The sequence below is a fragment of the Haemaphysalis longicornis genome, unplaced genomic scaffold, assembly GCF_048455015.1.
Source record: "Haemaphysalis longicornis isolate Haplotype H1 unplaced genomic scaffold, Haemaphysalis longicornis Haplotype H1 scaffold_1, whole genome shotgun sequence".
Classification (NCBI taxonomy): domain Eukaryota; kingdom Metazoa; phylum Arthropoda; class Arachnida; order Ixodida; family Ixodidae; genus Haemaphysalis; species Haemaphysalis longicornis.
In genome coordinates, this window is record NW_027526203.1 from 297,218,224 (window position 1) to 297,238,401 (window position 20,178).

A 20,178-nucleotide genomic window follows, 5' to 3' on the forward strand; every position below is an offset into this window, starting at 1 on the left:
TTCGGGCAGCCCTGAAATTATCACGGCTGACCTCTTCACGATTAATTGGTGAGTTATGTATCCATCTTTACCTCTAACTCGCTCTGGTCAGAACTAGATATTTATGGTATCCATGGAATCGTGCTAGATTTATAGAGCAGCTTCCTAAAAGGACGCTGAAGTGTAAGTGCAAGTTGGCCTATATTGGTAAATAGCCGTGTTGTGCATACAATTATGCCACTCGCCGCAGCAGCAGTTGTTTATTAATGTAGAGAATGTCAAAGAAGTGATAATGGATATCGCCACCCCATACACTTCCGCATGCACTACGAATTGTGGCACGGGATTGGCGAAGCTTCCCTATGGGCTTTTTTTTTTAACTAAGAGCAACGTCAAATGACTATATCTGGTCCCGGCCTTCTGCTTGGAGCATGTTCTCAAAACAAAAAAAAAGTACAGTTGGTTTTTCTGTGCCAGCCACGGAATACCGTGCGAAAGCAGCATGCGTTCCTGCTTATTACAAAGCGTTGACCAATACATGCTCTGTGGGTCTGTAACCCATTGTTAGACTTGAGAGCATACCCATACAGACGCCTTGTAGTCGGCCCTCGTAGTGCTTGTCCTCTGATTTATTTATTTATTTATTTATTTATTTATTTATTTATTTATTGTTTGTTTGTTTGATTGATTGATTGATTGATTGATTGATTGATTGATTGATTGATTGATTGATTGATTGATTGATTGATTGATTGATTGATTGATTGATTGATTGATTGATTGATTGATTGATTGATCGATCGATCGATCGATCGATTGATTGAACCTTTGACTGAGTGACATGATTGAGTTCATTAGCAGTTTCATAAAGCGTTATCAAATACCTCTCGCTCTTGTGGTATACTTGAATATTCAAAGCGCAAACGGCACGAGGACGAAGAAAGAAGACGAGACAATGCGCTCTCACAAGCGTAGCTCACACTGTGGCTTAAGATGGGGGCGTGAAAGCGCCATCACCACCAGTTTTCATTTGTCTTTTTTCCTTCCACTAAAAGTTTCCACCATTCGCTCTTGTTAAGCCTATGCTTAGGCCTAACGTTTGGCAGCCCTTACCCTAACAGCCATAACATAACACGACTCAAGCTTAACATGTCAAGCAACGTAAAACTCAGTGTAATCCAAGCTGCGGGAGCCGGTTGACGGCGTTAGACCTCCAAGCGTAACATTAAGCTTAACGTCAGGACGGTTCATACCCATGTCCTCCCCCCTCCCTCCCGCTTCCCCGCCAGCACTTCGTCTGGCAACGATGACGCAACGACTGAGGCTTTAGCTTACATTCTCAAAATCCAGAAAGATAGGGTGGAAGTGCTTTCGCACTAAAAAAAATCTCGGGCCATCGCCACTATCATGAAACCTGGGGAGGGGCGAAGCATGCAGTGTATAAGCGTAATATTGGCGCCTTGGCGTTTTTGCCAACGGAGATGAAACCGTTGGGGCGTAGAGGTATACAGCTTTGCTCTAAAAGTCTCGTGTCTTTAACCACGAAGCATTCTAGCGCGAGGCGTAAATTAGTGTCCCGGTGTTTTCTTAGTTAGTTAGTTGAAGCCTTTATTTGACAGGAAGGCCAGAGCCAATGAGGGGGTGGTTGGGGTTGTGAGGGAAGGGGGATATGTAGAGTAGGATAAGTTGCAGTTCTTAGTGACACTTCACACTTTTTCAGTCAGTGTGACGCACTAGGCGTCGCCCTGCTGTAGACTACCCGCGCCAGACCACTCTTAACTGCAAAGCTAGCAAGCTCCGAAAAAAGCTCATCGCAGTCTAGGTTGTCTGATATTTCAGAGAAGGTAAACGGTTGTGACGTGATAGAAGCTGTGTCCGATGCTCCTGGAAGTATACGCATGACCAGATAGGGTGGTGTAAACCAGATTTGACGTTCAGGTTGCAATAAGGGCAATGTTACCGTCCCTCAGGTCTGCGGGTCCATTTCTGAATTATATGGGGAGTATACGCAGCGTCAGCACAAAACTTATTTATGAATACTTTAGCCGCTCTTAGTTGCGTGCCAACGTTGAAAAGGTAACCTGTTGGGGAGGCCATCCGGTATTCCAGTTGTCATGCCTTCTTATGTCGGAGCAGGAGAAGATCCGGGGGCGTGGAAGGGGAAGACAACGAGAAGATCGGTGGAGAGGAACGAGCGATGCTCTCCTGCGCTGCCCCGGTTTTTTTTTTTTTAGTATACGCGTTACGTTCTAGCGCGAGGCGTACACGAGTGTCCCGAAGTTTTAGTACCGTGACTACGTGAGACGACATTAGACGCCAGCAGCCCGAGCCCCTAAGGGTCTTCGCCCCTAAAAGCCCCCGATGTCCACAACTCATGAGTTCGAATAACAGCTAAACAATAGCTCACATACCCAACATTAGTAATGGTAACCACGTGTAATACTTAATTCAGAACTCCCTTTCCGCCTAAGCTGTATACTGCGATTACCTAATGTATGTATACATCTAACTCCACTTACACGTTAGCGAACGAGTCATGATAAACGATAACGATCCGCCTTTAAAAAGAGATTATGATTTTCCATTAATTAAATGGGATGGATTTATATACAGCTTCGCTGATCATCCACCTCACATAGTGGAACGGCCCTAATTTTTTTACTGACAAACTCTTCGAAAGTAGTTCCGATACCTGATCTCGTCTCTTTCTCTCTCTGTACATGCGTGCGTGCGTGATGTTTGAAGCAACATGACGAGTTTGTGGAAACAAAAGAGCAACACCCTTTAATAACCCGAAGAAAAGAATAAATTTTCGGTAGAAGACAACCACGCGAGTGGCAGAGCTGAAACTTGTTCGGACGCGGCCTGCCCAATCTAACATCGCCTGCTTCCCCCTCCGTGCGTAACTTTTCTGTGATTAGCTGCGGCCCGATGTGTTCCGTCTGAGTATAAAGCCGCCTCCCAAGAATTTTTTTTTCAGTTTATTATAGGCAGTTCAGGCCCCTTTCCCCTTCTTCTTTAAAGTCAGTCAGTGCGCCTGTCTGTTTCTGAATGTCTTTTTATTTTTCTTTACAGGTTCTGGGGATAATTGTGTTCTCCCTAGCAATGCTCTGGCTCACCAGGGGAGCTGTTCTTTTCCTCATTTTAATATCGTTTACCTTCTGGGTAATCTCGTTCCTGATTCTCCTCTCGTCAGCCTTTTCTGCCACGGGAACGCTTCTGCCTACGACGCTATTCGTAAGTTGGGCCATTTTACACGTACTATGGTGTGCGACCTTCTCTTGGCACATGCCGCTATCTGAGAAAGTCTAATTCGCGAAGATTCGAATGATTTTCCAACCGCCATCGAGAGAAACCGTACAACCTGTCATTAACATTTGGAAAATCCTTGGGTTTAATAAAGAACTACAACAACTTTAGGTCACAGACTCCCTATTGGCCGCGATGACCACCACTGGAGATACCGGCGCTGCGCGATCGTTTTGACGTCCCTTGTAGGATCCCCGTTCCTATCTTGCTGCGTAGTTGGCTTACAATGCGTGACGCTTCGTTTAGGACGCGCATTCTAAGTGTATGTTCGTGTTAATATGCGGCGTTTGAAGTTAATTCTTAGTGCGTGAAGCGTGGTTTGACCTCATGGAGTCTGTATAACCGTATCAACTGCGGTAGGCTGCCCGCAAACAACTTGAGCATGGTGGTGTATGCGGAGTCGCGGACGTATGCGACCGAACACGGTGTAAGCTTCGGCTCGTCTTCCCGATCAACTCTGTTGCTAAATTTCTAGATTTCGCTTGTCGTTCGCAAGAAATTGATAAAGCAGGAAATCATGAAGCGTTTAATGCTCGCGGAAACGCTCCGCACACGCGCCCGCCGTGCCTTCCCGCACGGCCCACGAAGCGGCCCGAACCGACGCAGGTGGCGGCAGCAACACCTCTGTCCGAATTCTACTGGGTGCCGGAAGGCATCCGGAAGGGCGCCGGAAGATATCCGGCGGGGTTGATTTCCCGCGGGGTCTACGCGACGCCACCGAATTATAGCCAAAACTTATTCGCGTGACGCAGGCTGGGTGGCGTTTTCGCTCCGCGCCAATCGCGTGAGACCCGGCGGGAAATCAACCCCGCCCGATATCTTCCGACGCCCTTCCAGCAACCACTAGAATTCGTCCCCTTGTCGCCGCTTTTTAAAAATCACACTGATCGCCGAAAAAAGGTCAACATTCGTGAAAGTGCATGTCAGTGTGGTGAACAGTTGTGCTAGGTAGTGTCATCAGCTGTGATTTTCAAATGATTGCGCTAATACCCGCCGCGATCTACGCCGACCGGCCGCGGAGGTCGGTCCCGGCAGCGCCGGCCGGCCCGTTCACGCGCAGTGCGGTGAGCAGCCGTAGGATAGCGATACCTGCGCGCAATAATCGGCCGAGGCCGCTGCAGGTACGCACACACACACACACACACACACACACACACACACACACACACACACACACACACACACACACACACACACACACACACACACACACACACACACACACACATATATATATATATATATATATATAACACAGAGATAAGAGTTGGCAGTCAAGAAAACCTCGGAAAGCAAAGGGCAGGATGTGGTAGGTCATTGAAACAGATAAAGAATTTGGAAAGAAAGAAAGAAGGTGGAGAAAAAATGCCCGCCAGGTGGGATCCGAACCCACGACCTCCACAATACCGGTCTGGTATTGTGGATATCGATATATATTGATATCCAGAGCAATCGATATATATATATATATATATATATATATATATATATATATATATATATATATATATATATATATATATATATATATTGTCCCGTGACACCAACACGGCCAATGCCCCATGCAATGCGGCCATAACAGCGCGCACTGCGACCCCGCCACTTCTTCGTCGTCCTCGTCGTCTTCTGTGATGATCTATGGCAGTATGGGGCATTGGCCGTGTAGGTGTCACGGGACAATATATATATATATATACAGAAAGATAGGTCGGCAGTCTACAACGCCAAAGGAGGCATAGGGGTGTGGTTATGCTTTTTTTTTGCTACTGTAATGAAGTTAACTTTTTTTAAATATACAGAAGAAAGAAAGAAAGAAAGAATCGAAAGGCGTGGGTTCGGTCCCCACTCTGGGCACGTGTTTTTCTTTCTTTCTTTCTTTCTTTCTTTCTTTCTTTCTTTCTTTCTTCTGTATATTTAAAAAAAGTTAACTTCATTACAGTAGCAAAAAAAAGCATAACCACACCCCTATGCCTCCTTTGGCGTTGTAGACTGCGGACCTATCTTTCTGTATTTCCTCAACGAGCCCCTCATTTCCTTACTATATTATATATATATATATATATATATATATATATCGATCATCGATCGCTTAAATGGCAATTACCGCGGATACAAAGTTCCGCATGCTAGAAAGGAGGTGGTTAGGGACTATCATTCGCTACTGTAACGATAGCAGCGATGAAATATCTGCCGCGACGCTAAGCTTAAAGTTCCCAGCATCCGACTCCGAGCATCGGAAGCCGGCTGCGAGCAATTGGAGAAGGCCAATTCTAAAACTCATAGCGCGCGAGCGTGTTGCGTTTCGGTTCCCCTAACTTCTCATGGGGGCCACCAACGCTTGGATCCACTACTCTAAAACTCCCCATTACCCCACGACGTGTTTCGCCTAGCTCGTGCACAGCCTAGTTTTCTGTGAGCAGTCGTAAGTTCTTGAACTTGATTCTAGAGAAAGGCGGGCTCACTGTAAACGGACAAAAGCCACGCTGCAATTATAAATTCCCACGGCGAGGTTCAAATGAAAAGTAAACATCGGCATATCTAAACCCGCTCGAAGGCGTTGAAAACTTGCGTTCACACCATTAATACATTGCGGGCAGGTTGTCGCGAAAAAGTAGACGTATCAGCCGTACAGAGTACGGCAGTGATCGTTAATAAAATCAGGGCATAACTATAAAAAAACATTGGAGGGGCAATATGCACTGCTTAAGCCAGACTGCAGATCGTACCAGCACTTTTAAGCACGTGCGGCGAAGCAATCAGCTCGCCGTTCTCACGTAGTCATTTATTTTCCTAGCAATGCGCGCAGTACCGAGGGTGAGATCACAACTGAGCGGCTCGGTTCCCCCGCTGTTGCAAGGTTTATTTCCGTTGCACACACAGTCTCGTACATGTCACGTCGCAAGTATTTGATAATGAATTAACAGTGCACATTTCTTGGCATCATTTGCATCGTCTTGGCTGCGTACGAGCTGTGGGTCGCGATGGTAGCAACTATTTACCTAGACTCGGCGGTGTCGCCGGGAACAAGCGAGTCGCTGATTGCTTGCCGGATAATTCGATCTGTAGTCCACTTTTTAAGTGCGAATGCACTTTATAAGCGACCCCAAACCTTCCACCGCCGGCGGCGGCGGCGTCCGCAGTCCTCCTCTCCCTAGCAACGGCGTGGAGCGGAGAGGAGCGTCGGTAGCAACGGCGCGGTGACGTCACTTCACCACGTGACCACGCTCGCTCCGCCTCCTCGCCGTGGCTGCGCGGGTGCGCGCCGCTCCCCGCACCGCTCCTCGCGCCGTGACGTCATGGTATGACGTCACAGCGCGCCTCCTCTCCCCAGCAGCTGCCGCGCGCCTCTCTCTCCACCGTGACGTCACACTCTCTCCTCTCCCCCTCGCTCGGCTGCAGCTGCCGTGCGCCGCTGTCCCTCTCCCCTTGCGCTCGCCTCCTCTCTCAGCCACCTGGCTCGGCGCGGCGTACCCCCCTATATATGCAGCGATAAACTGCCAGACCTCCGTGGGTCGGCTCGCGCGCGCTCACGGGCGAATGCCAACGGATTTTAACTTTACTCCCCCTCATAGCATCACCCCGTGCATTCGCACTTAACCATGTTCACCCTCGGGGAAATGCTTGGGAGTTTTTTTGTGTAATTCGCGTCAAAACCGCGAGGAGGGGACACACGGTGGCCACAACAACAACAAACACGCAGTCGCATAAGCACAGGCAATGTGTTATAGCAGACGACAACATAACCCGGCGTCCTACAAGTGACGCCACTCGTAGGTGGCGCACGCTATGTCCTCAAGGCCAATAGGCAAGGGTCGGTGGCAGTGATGCAGCCCGACAGGCCCGGGAGCCCGCGAGGTCGACAACATCACATTCTTGAAATCGTTTCACAGAATGCAATCAGTCACAGTGATCGTAACACTGAAAGTAAGCGACGACACGAGTTAATAGTCCCTGTACCAGAGGGAACGAAAAACGCACGCAGAGGTTCCATTAGGTTAGTCATGGTGAAGCGTTATCGAAATAGAACGAAGCAAATTGCTCTGTCTTATCACTCAACGTTGTTCCTACCAACCGCCGTTCCTTCTCGAGAGAAATAACATGTTTACTTGAGCCGACGAGCCATACCATATAATGTATGTTTTCATGTTATATGTGTGCTTTGAGTGTACATTCCTGTTTGACTGATGTTATACATTCCTGTTTGGTGTTTATTGGGGCATTTCTGATTTGCCCCAATTAACTTTCCCTTCACTTTTCTCCTGAGGTCCCCTAACGTGGTAATGGAGGGAAGGCTATGCGTCCAAAATAGGGGCAGGGAAAGAATGGAAAGGGACGAGTAGCCTAGTTAAAGAGATTAGGCGTCCATGAAGACCGCACAGGAGTTCCCTTCAGACCGCTGAGGAAGGTGAAGATCTATTATTAGGCAATTTTCACGACCGGAGTAGGCCCCAGTCTGCACTAATCTTGATAGACCACTCTCTACGCCGAACAGCCCAAGGGCTCTGAGAAAATTAGGATCTTCAAATAAATGGTCATCTTGTGAGGCATCGGGAGGCATAGCATTGGTGAGGATAGGCCGGTACGGTTAAAACGCGGATCAGCGCCAGATTAGGGGATCAAGGGTGGCGAATACGATCATCCGGCAGTTGGGACAGTAAGGAGATGGAGACCCCGTTGGGTAAATCCATTTTCTAGTGGAGTGGGGTGTGAGAGCTGCGTTGGCCCTAGCTTTGTTGACGAATACTTCCGCAGAGCGAGGCATCGGGGGAGCCAGAGAAAGGTAGCCAGGGGAGGTAATGGAAGAAAGACAGCACTTCCGTGCCTGGCGTGCGAGATCAAGTTGAAGCCGAGGGCAGGGGGAGGATGGCGACGAGTTGTCAAATAGGGGAGGAGCACAATCAAGACGCTCCCGTGCTGCATCATGTGCAGCCTGGTTGTCCCCATCCGAATCCGTGTGACCCGGCACCCATGCCAAACGGGTAGCGATCCCATTACGGGCCACAATGGTGGTCATACGTTGTATTCGGTGCGCTGTTGGATGATCGGTGAAGGGCTTGCGCAGCTCTTGGAGGGCTTGGTGAGAGTCTGTGAAAATCCGGATGCGTGGAGGTGGCGGATTTGCAATAGTGAAGGCCAAATGATCGAGTGCACTAAGGATGCTCTGGAGTTGCGCTTCCAGGGGGGACGAGTTAAAAGCGTCACGTGTGAGGGAGCCGTTCAGGTCCGGTCGAGCTGGGCAGCGCCATGTCAGGCCCATAGTGGAAGAGGAGGGGCTAGCATCCGTAAAAATATCGACCTCGTCCGGCAATTTCGCTGCGAGGACGCGCTGAAGGGCCTTTTCACGAGCAGTACGACGGGAAAGCGGAATTCTGGTTCGTTGGTGAGCAACTGTAACAGGCGGGCTTAACCAGGGGGGAGGGGGTGGTGAGGCCGACAGAAGTATGCACTGGAAGTACACGTTCATCCCACGCACAGAGTGCAGTTCGAAGCCGATGTCGCACTTCCGCAACGAGCTCTTCCATCGGAGGGACCGGCCGCCAGCCCGTTCAAGAGCGTCAATGCGAGTATACCTTGGAAGTCCAGTGATCGTACGAAGCATGGTCCGGTAAATCACCGCTAAGTGCTTTTTGTGAGTCGAAGAGAAGTCATAAGCCGGGGCGCCATAAGTCAGATGGCCGAAGCGCGGCTACTGCCCTTGAGAGCGTGAGACACGCCGATTGGTTAGTGCCGCCAAATTTGTTGAAAAGGCGAGAGATTATAATCTCTCGATTATAGCCAATCGATTATAACCAATCGATCGACCGACCAATCGGCAGCATCGGTTTTCATTTTTTGCGCAGCTGCGTTATCCATTGCCGAGCACTGTTGTGGCTAGCGAGGGGAACACCTAGTAGACGAATATGGCCACATTTTGAGGCAATGGGTGTGTCGCCGATGTAGATTGTATGATGCATGTTGGCGGGCGGTTGGTGCTGACCGTGGACCAGGAGAAATTCTTTCTTCTCGGGTGCCCGCTCAAGCCCGAGGGTTGGGAGAGTGGTTTAGAGGCTGTTTGCCGCCGCCTGCAATTCTGTAGCCATGTCTTCAGTGCATTTGTAGTCGGTGGCTTGAACCCACACTGTGAGGTCGTCAGCGTAGATAGCAAAACAAGCCGCAGTATTCCGTTCCAGGTTGCGGGCTACGCGTGCCATGGACAAATAAAAAAGAACGGGTCCAAGGACAGAACCCTGGGGAACACCCCTATCTAAATAAAAAGTTCTTGAGGTCCATCCCAAATGTGTGCCGTTGAGCCGAATTGGTCGATTTTCAAGAAAATTCCGAATCCAGTTATGGGCCCTTTGGCTGGGGAAGGCCACAGTGAGCTCTTCGAGGATTGCCGATTGGCTAACGTTGTCGAATGCTTTTCGCACATCAAAAGTGAGGACGTAATCCGGGTTGCCAGCGCGGGATGTGCGATTAAGAACACGTCGGAGCAGCCAAAGGCAGTCGTGCGTACTTAGGTGAGGACGGAATCCGGTTTGAGACGGGTGAAACCACGGACGCATGTATTCCAAATAATCCTGAAGGCGGTTATTGATTAGGCGCTCAATAAGTTTGCAGAGGGTGGGCGTGAGTGAAATTGGCCGAAGGTTAGTCAGCACAGAGGGGTCTTTGTTTGGCTTGGGTATTCGATGAACTAGCGTCAGTTTGAGGTCATCGGGAACGTCGCCCGAGGTCCAGTAAGTATTAATTATATCAAGCAGTATCAATTGTGCAGACTCATCCAAGTAACGCAGGTGCTGCCATGTCACACCATCATGACCAGGTGCAGAATGTGGTTTTTCCTGGTGAAGAGCCGCTTTAAACTTCCCCATGGTGAATGGGGCATCGTCATCTCTATCCACGTCTGGAACCATCCTGGTCGGCAGCGGTGGGTGGGGACTAAGAGAGGCGTGAGGGAAAACATAGTAATAAGGCGATGTTCAACGTCCTCTGGCGTGTCTCGGAGAGTATGGGAAGCGAACAACGTGTGTTTTTGCTTGCGCTTGCCCGACAAGCTCCGAAATGTGCTCCATAGTTTAGAAAGCCCTCGTTCTTTACCAAGCTTCTTACAAAGACTATGTCAATGCTCGTTGGAAAGGGATCGTTGGTAATCCCGGATGATTTGGTATTGGCGACAAAACTGGGTCAGGTCTTGCTGACGTTTGCTGTTGGTGAGGTAACGAGTGGTGAGAGATTGCACGCGCTTCCAAAGGTTAGTGAGATGTGCGTCCAGGGCAGGTGTTGAAGAATGAAGTAAATAGAGTCGAAATGAAACAGAAGTAGCTCTTCCCCAAGCAACCACGGACGTCCGTGAGACGTCTGAAAAACAACCGAGCATCCAATGCCAAGTTTGAACGACCACTGTACGTCCACTGTACGTCCATGTTTGATGTGCATTTGCGTACAAACAGTGGACATCCAGCAACGGATGTACAAAGATATGCATGTCCGTATCTCCAAAGAACATCCACCCGTGGACGTAAAACGTTACCACGAAGCATCAAATAACGGCGTTAATCGAATATAAAAGCAAAAACAAAGAAGCTACTCTGCTTTTCAGTTAAAATGATTTTGTACATCAACACCCTAACTTGTATATTGACAGTTTCATCTGCATATTACCCAAATTAAGCCTAATGTTTTTGTTTTTTGAAGCACTTCACCTATTCCAACGACGGTCTTTTTTGGGGAAGAGTATGCAGTAAAAGCTAGTTAATTCGAACTTGGTTAAATCGAACTCACGCCCTGGTACCGGCACAGCCCGCAATGGGAAAAACATATTGCAATGAAAAAAAAACTTCAGATAATTCGAACGCGTCGGTATTCAGAACGGTTAACTTGAATTGGGATCCCCATGGTTTTCATCGCTCCTCGCAGAAGATGTCGGCCCAAAGTGATTACAATGTGTTACAAACCCAAACCAAACCAAATTTACTAGAGATACAAAGTAACGAAACAGATAAACAACAGCGTGGCGCACGCGCTAGGCTCCTGCAACAGTTTATTTCGGCTCTACAGAGGGCGCCGCGCCACCGGCGTAAGTGCTCCGGCGCATGCCATTATTATTTACGAAACACTATTTACGAAATCACCTGCCACAAACGTGCAGTAGTGCCTAATTCGCGATAACGAGTCCAGAGGTGGCTTCTTTGTGTTCTGCCCGCGCAGTGTGGTGCGATTTCCATTCATTCTAGCGCCCGCCCGCTAATTCGAACACCGCCTAATTCGAACAATTTTATGGTCCCTTCGAGTTCGAATTAACGAGCTTTTATTGTATAGGAATTGAAAACCGCTAACAAAACGTGTGAACCAACCTCACCGAATTCGTGTATACTTGTCTGCCCAGTAGTGCTTTGGTGTTGTGCGGTGTAGTATTCGTTGTGTGAACCTATGTTTCTCGTTACAGAATCGCGTTCGTGATTATGTACATTTTTACTGAACATCCAAAATATATCCTTTTTCGGACGTCCCAATGGACGTACGGAAGTGTTAAATTCGGACGTCCCACGGACGTACATGGTACGTCCATCGACTCTGAAACAGACGTCCTGCGGTCGTCCGCTAGAGCCGGAATAGACGTACGCTGGACGGCCGACGGACGCCCGGTAGTTGCATGGATAAGCCCATATTTTAGCGACTGGTTTCGTTCAATAAGCTGTCGCAGCTTGTCAATTCCGCCGATGGAGTAACGTTGCTTACATGTCCAGGCATACGCATGATTTTGAATGCTACACTATTTACACCGAAAACGGTAAAATACCAGAGACATTTGTCGGAGCATATCTGACTGTCGAGGGACTCCCAGTGTCTGCCCTCGTCCGCTCTCGTTCCTGTCGTTCAATCGACTCTCCGAAACACCAAACGTGTCAGTCTTATTACAAATACTCCGCCTCCCAGAGGGAACAGAGAGCGAGGAGGGTCTATCAACTAACATTGGCCCGACGATTGGCCACAACAACCAACCGTAGGTTCGTGTACAAACGTCATGTGACCCAATCCTTCTCACTATAGGTGACCGGTAAAAAGCGCAAAGGCTCATGGGTACATTGTCTGCTCCCGCGGAGCCCAGCCACTTCCGGTTCGAGAGCTCTCCTGGCCTCCCGTAGGCCGGCGGCTTTCACGCGCGTGTGTGCTTGTTGTTTATCTGTTTCCGTCGAAAAAAAAACGCTCATGCATCGCACATTCACTGAATAACAACGATGAATCCTACTGGGGACTCCTCTGAAAGGTAAGCACCCTGTGACAAATAAACAACACGCACACACGCGTGTGAAAGCCGCCGGCGTATGCACTCTTAAAAAAAGGTCGGCGCACTTATTAACAGAACACTAACCAGTTACTTGTCCCAGTATTGACTAGGTACTTAGTTGCTTTTACTAACTGGTCATGCATGACCTAGCAAAAAGCTACGCGTAACAATGTGGATCTGCTGAGTGCGCAGCGCGACATAGACACATTCATCGCGCACATATCACACGTGGACAATCAATAACTCAATTGAGCAAGAAAACCAACAGGATGAGAAGAGAATTTATTATAAAACCACATATCAGCACGCAGCGACTAGTGGTAACAGCGCTGCCCGAAAAACAGAAAAACAAAATCCAATCAGTTTCCAAGTACTTCGGGCAGTCAACACTTTGCACGACAAATGTCTATGGTGGTAAAACAAGCTACTCCGAAATCAATCCATAAAAAGTTCACATGCGTTCACAGGAAGAGTTCATAAACTCGTTCAAAGTTAATACGGCACAATAGTGATGCTCAGGATGTTGCTCCTGGCCACTATGAAACGCGTGGACCAGCGCAACAGGAAGGCTTCTTCGCCTAGAACTGCCAACTCATTTTCCAAGTGACTCATAAGGATTGACCGCACACGCCGCAGCAGTGGAAACATCACCCGATGCGGTCGGGCGCGAAGACACGCGGCACCGCGATTTCGCCACAATACAAAAGCCCCAGCACACATCAGGAAGTTCACCAACGTGTCATTTGAACGTGTGCTCATTCTAAGTGTAACACCAAACAACCTGCTTAGCACAGTCCAAAACATTACCGCTACACGACATGTTGAAACAAGGCATGTTCCAATGTTTCAGTGTGCCCGCAGTGCGGGCACCGTGAGGAACGCACGATGCCGAATCTCGCCAGACGGTCACACGTCGGAAGAACTTGCCATCCACGCAACCATCCGAAATCCCTAACATCAGAAGGAAGCTTTTTTTTTGTTGCGATAGTATGCCCGTTGGCATAAAATACTGCGTCACAGGTATAGATTAATCCCCGTTTCGCGAAGAAACTCAAGCAGGGAGCGATGATAAGGTCCCCAAATCCACCGATGAAGGTCAGGTGGTCTGCCAGGGTGGAGGCCTGTGCCTCGGAGGTGTCTTGTTCTCGCCGCTTCCAATGAAGGGCAAGTCCACAGCAAATGTTCAGTGTCCGCCTCTTCGGCAGGAGCCGTGCAAAAGGGGCAGTTCTGTGCGAACGGGGCATGGTAACGTGGTGGCCACTCCCGGGTAACGGCGGGAGAGAGGGCTACACCAACACGAAGTCTTCGCAGCAAGACCTCCTCCCAGCGAGCGAGTCTGCTAGGGAGGTCCGTTCCACACGGTGGAATAAGAGCTCGTGTGGCGCGACGAAGATCTTCTTTCCTTTGGAGAAACTGTTCTGGGGTGTCTAGTGGCAGTAAAGGCAATGGTCGTGGAATAAATGCAGTGTGGCAGGCACCATTCGCCGCAATGTGAGCGGGGAGAGTATTTCGCCGGATCCACGAGAGCCGCAAATGGCAGGGGTACGTGTCCAGTGTGTCGTGAATGTCCCTCGAGACAGCTGAGTTGTTATTTACTCGACGTAAATCACGTATGGCCGCCGTGGAGTCTGTGTAAATTTGTAAAGTAGTACCTCCAGGGGCTTGATGATGTGCAGCAGTTAGTGCTTGCAAGCCGTCCCGGATGGCCGTAAGCTCGGCCAGCATAGACGGCAGGGTGCGGCGTGTTTCGTAGAAGCACGTTTGACAGGACTCTGGTTGGGAAGGACATTGGAGTGTTGTGGTCACCACGTCGCCCTTGGCCCCAGCGTCCACAAATGCCTGCACCACCTGGGGTTGAGAATCAGCCGCCAGTTCTTGTGCAACCGGGAACAGCGTGTCAGAATCTCCGTTGGACCGATTGTGCAGTCGCGTTAGTGGCCTGTTGTCGGTCACCTGGTGGTATAGCCAAGGTGGCCTGGTAACGTCGCAGGTTAGAGATGTGGGTAGCGAACGACCCATGTAGTTTCCTAACGCCGCTGCCTCAGCAAAAAAGGTGAGTTTATGCATGCGGGCGGACCGACGCTGATGGACAAGCTCATCCAAGGTGTTAACTTGAGCTTCAGCCTGAAGAGCAGGGATCGGTGTTATCCTAGGGAGGCAGGTAATTGCACGCATTGCGGCTCGGTTAATTGCCTCAAGTCGAGCCCATTCCGCCTGGTTCAGGTGTTGGAATTGGGCCTGGTAAACAAGCCGAGGCTGGGGTACAGACCGCACCAATAGACGGGCCATTTTGGAACAGGAGCCACCAGACTTCTGTGAGATGCGTCGGATGAGGTGAAGCATCTGTCCCGCTTTTTGGCGAGCGGAACGTAACCACATAGACGCTGACCCAGACGCATAAATTTCTAACCCCAGCACGCGAAGTGAAGTGGCAGTGCGTACAGGTCGGCCGCAGAGTTGTAATGAGATTGGAGACACCTCCAGTCGGCGATGGCCCCAAGCACTGGCCACAGGCAGAATAGCTGTCTTCTCGGTGGAAAGTGTTAAGCCAGCATATTCACACCAGTTCTGCGTGTCACACAAGGCTTGTTGAAGGCACGCGGTTTGCCGAGTCAGGTCTGAGTGTGCAGTCCCCACTGTGATGTCGTCCACGTACATTAGAAAGTGCATGTCAGGTATAGAGCCGAGATGCCAGGCAAGCGGCAACATAATAATATTAAAAAGGAAGGGCGAGATTACCGATCCCTGAGGCACTCCGCGGACAGGCGTAAAGCGACCGTAACTTGTCCCACCAATGCGAACAGAAAAGGATCTTTTTGTGAGGAAGTTCCGGAGGAAAGAGGAAACCTTGTCCGGGAGCAGAAGGCCTTGGAGAATTTCCAAAATGGCTCCGTGGCTAACGTTGTCGTGTGCCTTTTGTATGTCCATGGCAAGCACTGTGCGCACTTTGTGTGACCGGCCGCCTAGTAACACCATTGACGAGAAGTGGTCAAGCCCATCCTCGGTACCCAGACGGGGCCTAAACCCGATCTGCGCCGGGTGATACCACCGGAAAGTGTCGATCCACCATTGGAGCCGGGTTGCCAGCATGGGCTCCAACAGTTTGCACAGGGTGCACGTCAAGGCAATTGGACGCAAATTAGGGAGCTGATCGGGTGGCTTGCCAGGCTTCGGTATCGGGACTATATCGGCGAGGAGCCATGATTCTGATATGTGACCAGAGAGCCACACCTCGTTAATGGAGTCAAGGTGATTGCTGAGGGCTGGATCGTCGAGATTCTTATAAACCTCGTACGTAAGGCCATCTGGCCCTGGAGCGGTCCGATGTTTGGCGTGATTACAGTGGCTAGAATAGGAAAGTGTGATTAGCGGCATGCAGCGCCTATGAGGCGCTTTGAAGCCGCCGATAGGGATCCGCGAGGGGGCGCGCGCGATCGTTTACACGTCGCCTGGTGAGGCGTGCGCGGATCGTCTGCAATGCGATTGCTGCTTGGACCAGAGAGAAGGACCGCTTGTTTCCTGTGCCGTAGCAGGTTTAACTGCCGCCAAAGCAGAGCCACAATTTTGTGCCGGGCCTCTACACGGTGTACAAGTCCTGCGAAAAGAAACTGTCGTTGTTTGGCGTTCCGAAGAACGCGCGTCTATATTGGCGCAGTGGCGACGAGCAATACCACGTACTGAGAAGCGGCTCAAGGAAAACACCCCTATGTGCGAGCTACACTTCGACGTAAGGTAAATCTCCCGGCACATTGAACATACCGTGAACGGAGTTGTCTCAATCTACAGGGGCAGGCCTCGGTTGCCCCCGGAAGCTGTGCCCACGCAATTTCCCATTGCAATCTTCCAAACAATTTCCCCGAGCAGGAAGTGTCAAGCGAGAAGCGCACCCGCGGCCCCACCCAGCAATAAAAACGCTAAGGATGGTGACTCCTCTGTGAGTACAGAGTTTGAAGAACCCCATGCTCCTTTTCTGTGAAGAACTTGACCTTCGGCAACATGGGGGAAACCACACGCTGAGTGTTTCGCCCTTCACAGTACCTTACAGCGTGTGTCGCACTGCGCAGGATAAAGCCAAAGCCCGTACACGTACCTTAAGCTTGCAGCGTTGGAAGCATTTACAAAACATCTGACATACTGAAGAAGCCTGCCACTCTGCCCGTCCATGACTATCAAATTCGTTTTGGTCCTCTAGCTGCATGAAGGCATTGAAAAAGGAGAAGGCATGCCTTTTCGTGAAAGGAAGAAGCATTTAAAGCTCAATTGCCTCACGTAACAGCAGAATCGAACGTCGAGCAGAATCGAACGTCGAAATGCTTGAATTTCTTCACACACACACACACACGCACAAAGAAATAGCAGCAAAAGGCAAAGCAAAGAAAGTTGATTGCTTCGAGCCTTTGCAGTTATGAACAAATCATAAGAAATTCACCAAAAGTGAGTAGTTTTTGTCTGTTTGTAACGACCACGTTGAAAATAAAATGCGTGTTTACCAGTTACCAGTTCCCAATTCTCTGATTTGCTTCATAAGTGTCCGAGCCAGCCGGCTATATTCGGATGTCAAAGTGTGCCCAGTCGGTTGCAAACTTTGATTTTAGTACTTTAAAATACGACATTCATTGCATCTCAGTTTGCGCGACCACGTAGAATAGCCATGAAAGAAAATATATTCGTACTCCATATTCCGCCGCCGTCGCAGCGAACGTGTAATCGTGCGACAGCGCCACCTGGATTTTCCTCCTGCAGAGTCACGCGGCAGAGGGCCCGGTCATCACACTTTCCTATTCTAGCCACTGTAGCGTGATCAATCGCTGCAAGGAACTCGGCCATCGTGAAAGGCGATTGGATTCCACGCACGGCGGCATCAGGAGGGGAGGAACCGACGTGACTCGGCAGCGGAAACGGACACGGGCTGCTGGCCGGAAGAATGTCAAAGGCCGGGAACATGGCGCGGGCAACACCGGCGGCAAATTGAGCAGGATCCTTGTCCGATGCCAGACATGCACTGGCCGCCGCATCCGGAGTGCGGCCTCCACTTTCCATCGCACGAAAGGTGCGCCAGATGGATGACGTAGTCGCCGATGGGCCGAGCAATTCACACCAGCTCAGCCATCGCTGCCTTGAAAAACGCTTCTCATGACGCCTGGCAGCCGCAGTCAGACGTTGCAAGCGTATTCGGGCCTCCACAGACGAGGGATCTCGGGAGGCAGCCACTTCAGCTTGTTTGCGCTGGGCCCATAGCTGTAAGAGTCGAAGGTCAGGCTTCGGCCGGAAGCCTGGCCCTTCAGAAGGAAGCTCCGTCGAAGTCAGCTGATGCCAACGGACACCGCGTGATCTTGTTGTCTGCTGATTATCTAATTGGTTTATTGCCAATTTTTCGCACAATTCGCTTGCTGTACTTTCTCTGAAATTTAGGCTTGGCAAGGTAGACTGGACGTTCCTCAGTGTTTTGACTACATAGGCATAAAATGGCGGTGACTGCTCAGCAGAGGGACCGGCAATGCGTTCGTCATAAAACATTGAGCGGTGAGTTCCCAGAAGTAACAGGATCAGAAGAGAATTTATTATAAAACCACATATCAGCACGCAGCGACTAGTGGTAACAGCGCCGCCCGAAAAACAGAAAAACAAAATCCAATCAGTTTCCAAATACTCCGGGCAGTCAACACTTTGCACGACAAATGTCTATGGTGGTAAAACAAGCTACTCCGAAATCAATCCATAAAAAGTTCACATGCGTTCACAGAAAGAGTTCATAAACTCGTTGAAAGTCAGTACGGCACAATAGTGATGCTCAGGATGTTGTTCCTGGCCACTATGAAACGCGCGGACCAGCGTAACAGGAAGGCTTCTTCGCCTAGAACTGCCAACTCAAGGATTCACCGCACACGCCACAACAATGGAAACATCGCCCGTTGCGGTCGGGCGCGAAGACACGCGGCACCGCGATTTCGCAACAATACAAAAGCCCCAGCACACATCAGGAAGTTCACCAACGTGTCATTTGAACGTGTGCTCATTCTAAGTGTAACACCAAACAACCTGCTTAGCAAAGTCCAAAACGTTACCGCTACACGACACTGAAACAAGGCATGTTCCAATGTTTCAGTGTGCCCGCAGTGCGGGCACCGTGAGGAACGCACGATGCCGAATCTCGCCAGACGGTCACACGTTGGAAGAACTTGCCATCCACGCAACCATCCGAAATCCCTAACATCAGAAGGAAGCTCCGTCGAAGTCAGCTGATGCCAACGGACACCGCGTGATCTTGTTGTCTGCTGATTATCTAATTGGTTTATTGCCAATTTTTCGCACAATTCGCTTGCTGTACTTTCTCTAAAATTTAGGCTTGGCAAGGTAGACTGGACGTTCCTCAGTGTTTTGACTACATAGGCATAAAATGGCGGTGACTGCTCAGCAGAGGGACCGGCAATGCGTTCGTCATAAAACATTGAGCGGTAAGTTCCCAGAAAGTACTGCAGCAGCGCCCTCCCTGGGTACTCAGTTGAGTCCACAAGGTCGAACACTGCGCGTACGGCCAGCACGCTACACATGGTTTGCAAGCAAGGCAGACTGAAACCACCCATTGACTTGGGCAGTCTCAACAGCGCACGCGACACTGTTTCTGTCTTGCCCGCCCAAAAGAACGACCCGAACTTCGTGGCGAGCTGACGGGTGAAATGGCGCGGCGGTTTCGCTACGTGTGCTACATAAAAAAGCGCCGCCGAGACAGACGACTTAATTATGTAGCTGCGCTCTGCGAGGGAAAGTCTGAACTCTGACGCAACCTCAAGACGCTGCTCCGCTGTCTCGAGGAGGCGCTTCCACGTACTACGCGCCACTTCACCCGAGGAATGAAAAACCACACCAAGTACTCGAACACCCGTAACCCATTCTACATCGCCCGCTAGGCTAGATGCAAATGTGCCGAAGCGCACCGCCATACTTTTGCCCCTGTTCAGTCGAGCTCCAGACAGCTCACCGTACTCATAAAATAGCCGCATGAACGCTTGGTAGCTGTCCTCGTCGCGAATGAACAGGGACACATCGTCCGCATACGCAGACACCTTGACTTGGCCTATGCCAGGCAACGGGAAGCCGCGGATGGCAGTGTTTGCATCGATACGGCGGAGCAGCGGGTCTAGACAAATGACAAAGAGCAGAGGCGACAAGGGGCATCCCTGCCTTATCCCACGGGTGACGGAGAACGGACTACTTAATAGTCCGTTGACAAGGAGTCTAACCCTCACGTTCGAGTACAGCAGCTCAAGCAACGTTACAAAGTCGGCGGGAAAGCCGTATTGACGCAAAACGCCTGCCAGGTATCGATGTTCCACTCTGTCGAAGGCTTTCGCTTGATCTAGGGAGATGAAGCAGCCAGAGGTGCTAATCTTCGTCGCATAGCTGAATAAATCACGCGTCAATGCCAGGGACGAGAAAATCGTGCGACCTGGCACGCTGCACGTTTGCGCTTGGCTGATAATGTCGGGTAAAACGGCACTGGTGCGTCTAGCCAAAATGGATGCTACGATCTTGTAGTCCGTGTTGAGGAGTGTGATCGGTCGATACGCCTGGGGCTGCGTGGGATCCCCGCCTGGCTTCGCGATCAAGATAACGCGACC

At 50.2% G+C, this 20,178-nt stretch overlaps 1 protein-coding gene across 1 annotated transcript in view; it reads left to right on the forward strand.

Annotated features, from left to right (window-relative positions):
- LOC144148690 (uncharacterized) overlaps window positions 1–20,178 on the forward strand; it is a 62,569-nt gene that overhangs the window by 3,022 nt on the left and 39,369 nt on the right. Inside the window, exon 2 of the mRNA XM_077680211.1 lies at window positions 3,055–3,216. Coding sequence (XP_077536337.1) covers window positions 3,055–3,216 — 162 coding nt within the window. The remainder of the gene's footprint in view (window positions 1–3,054; window positions 3,217–20,178) is intronic.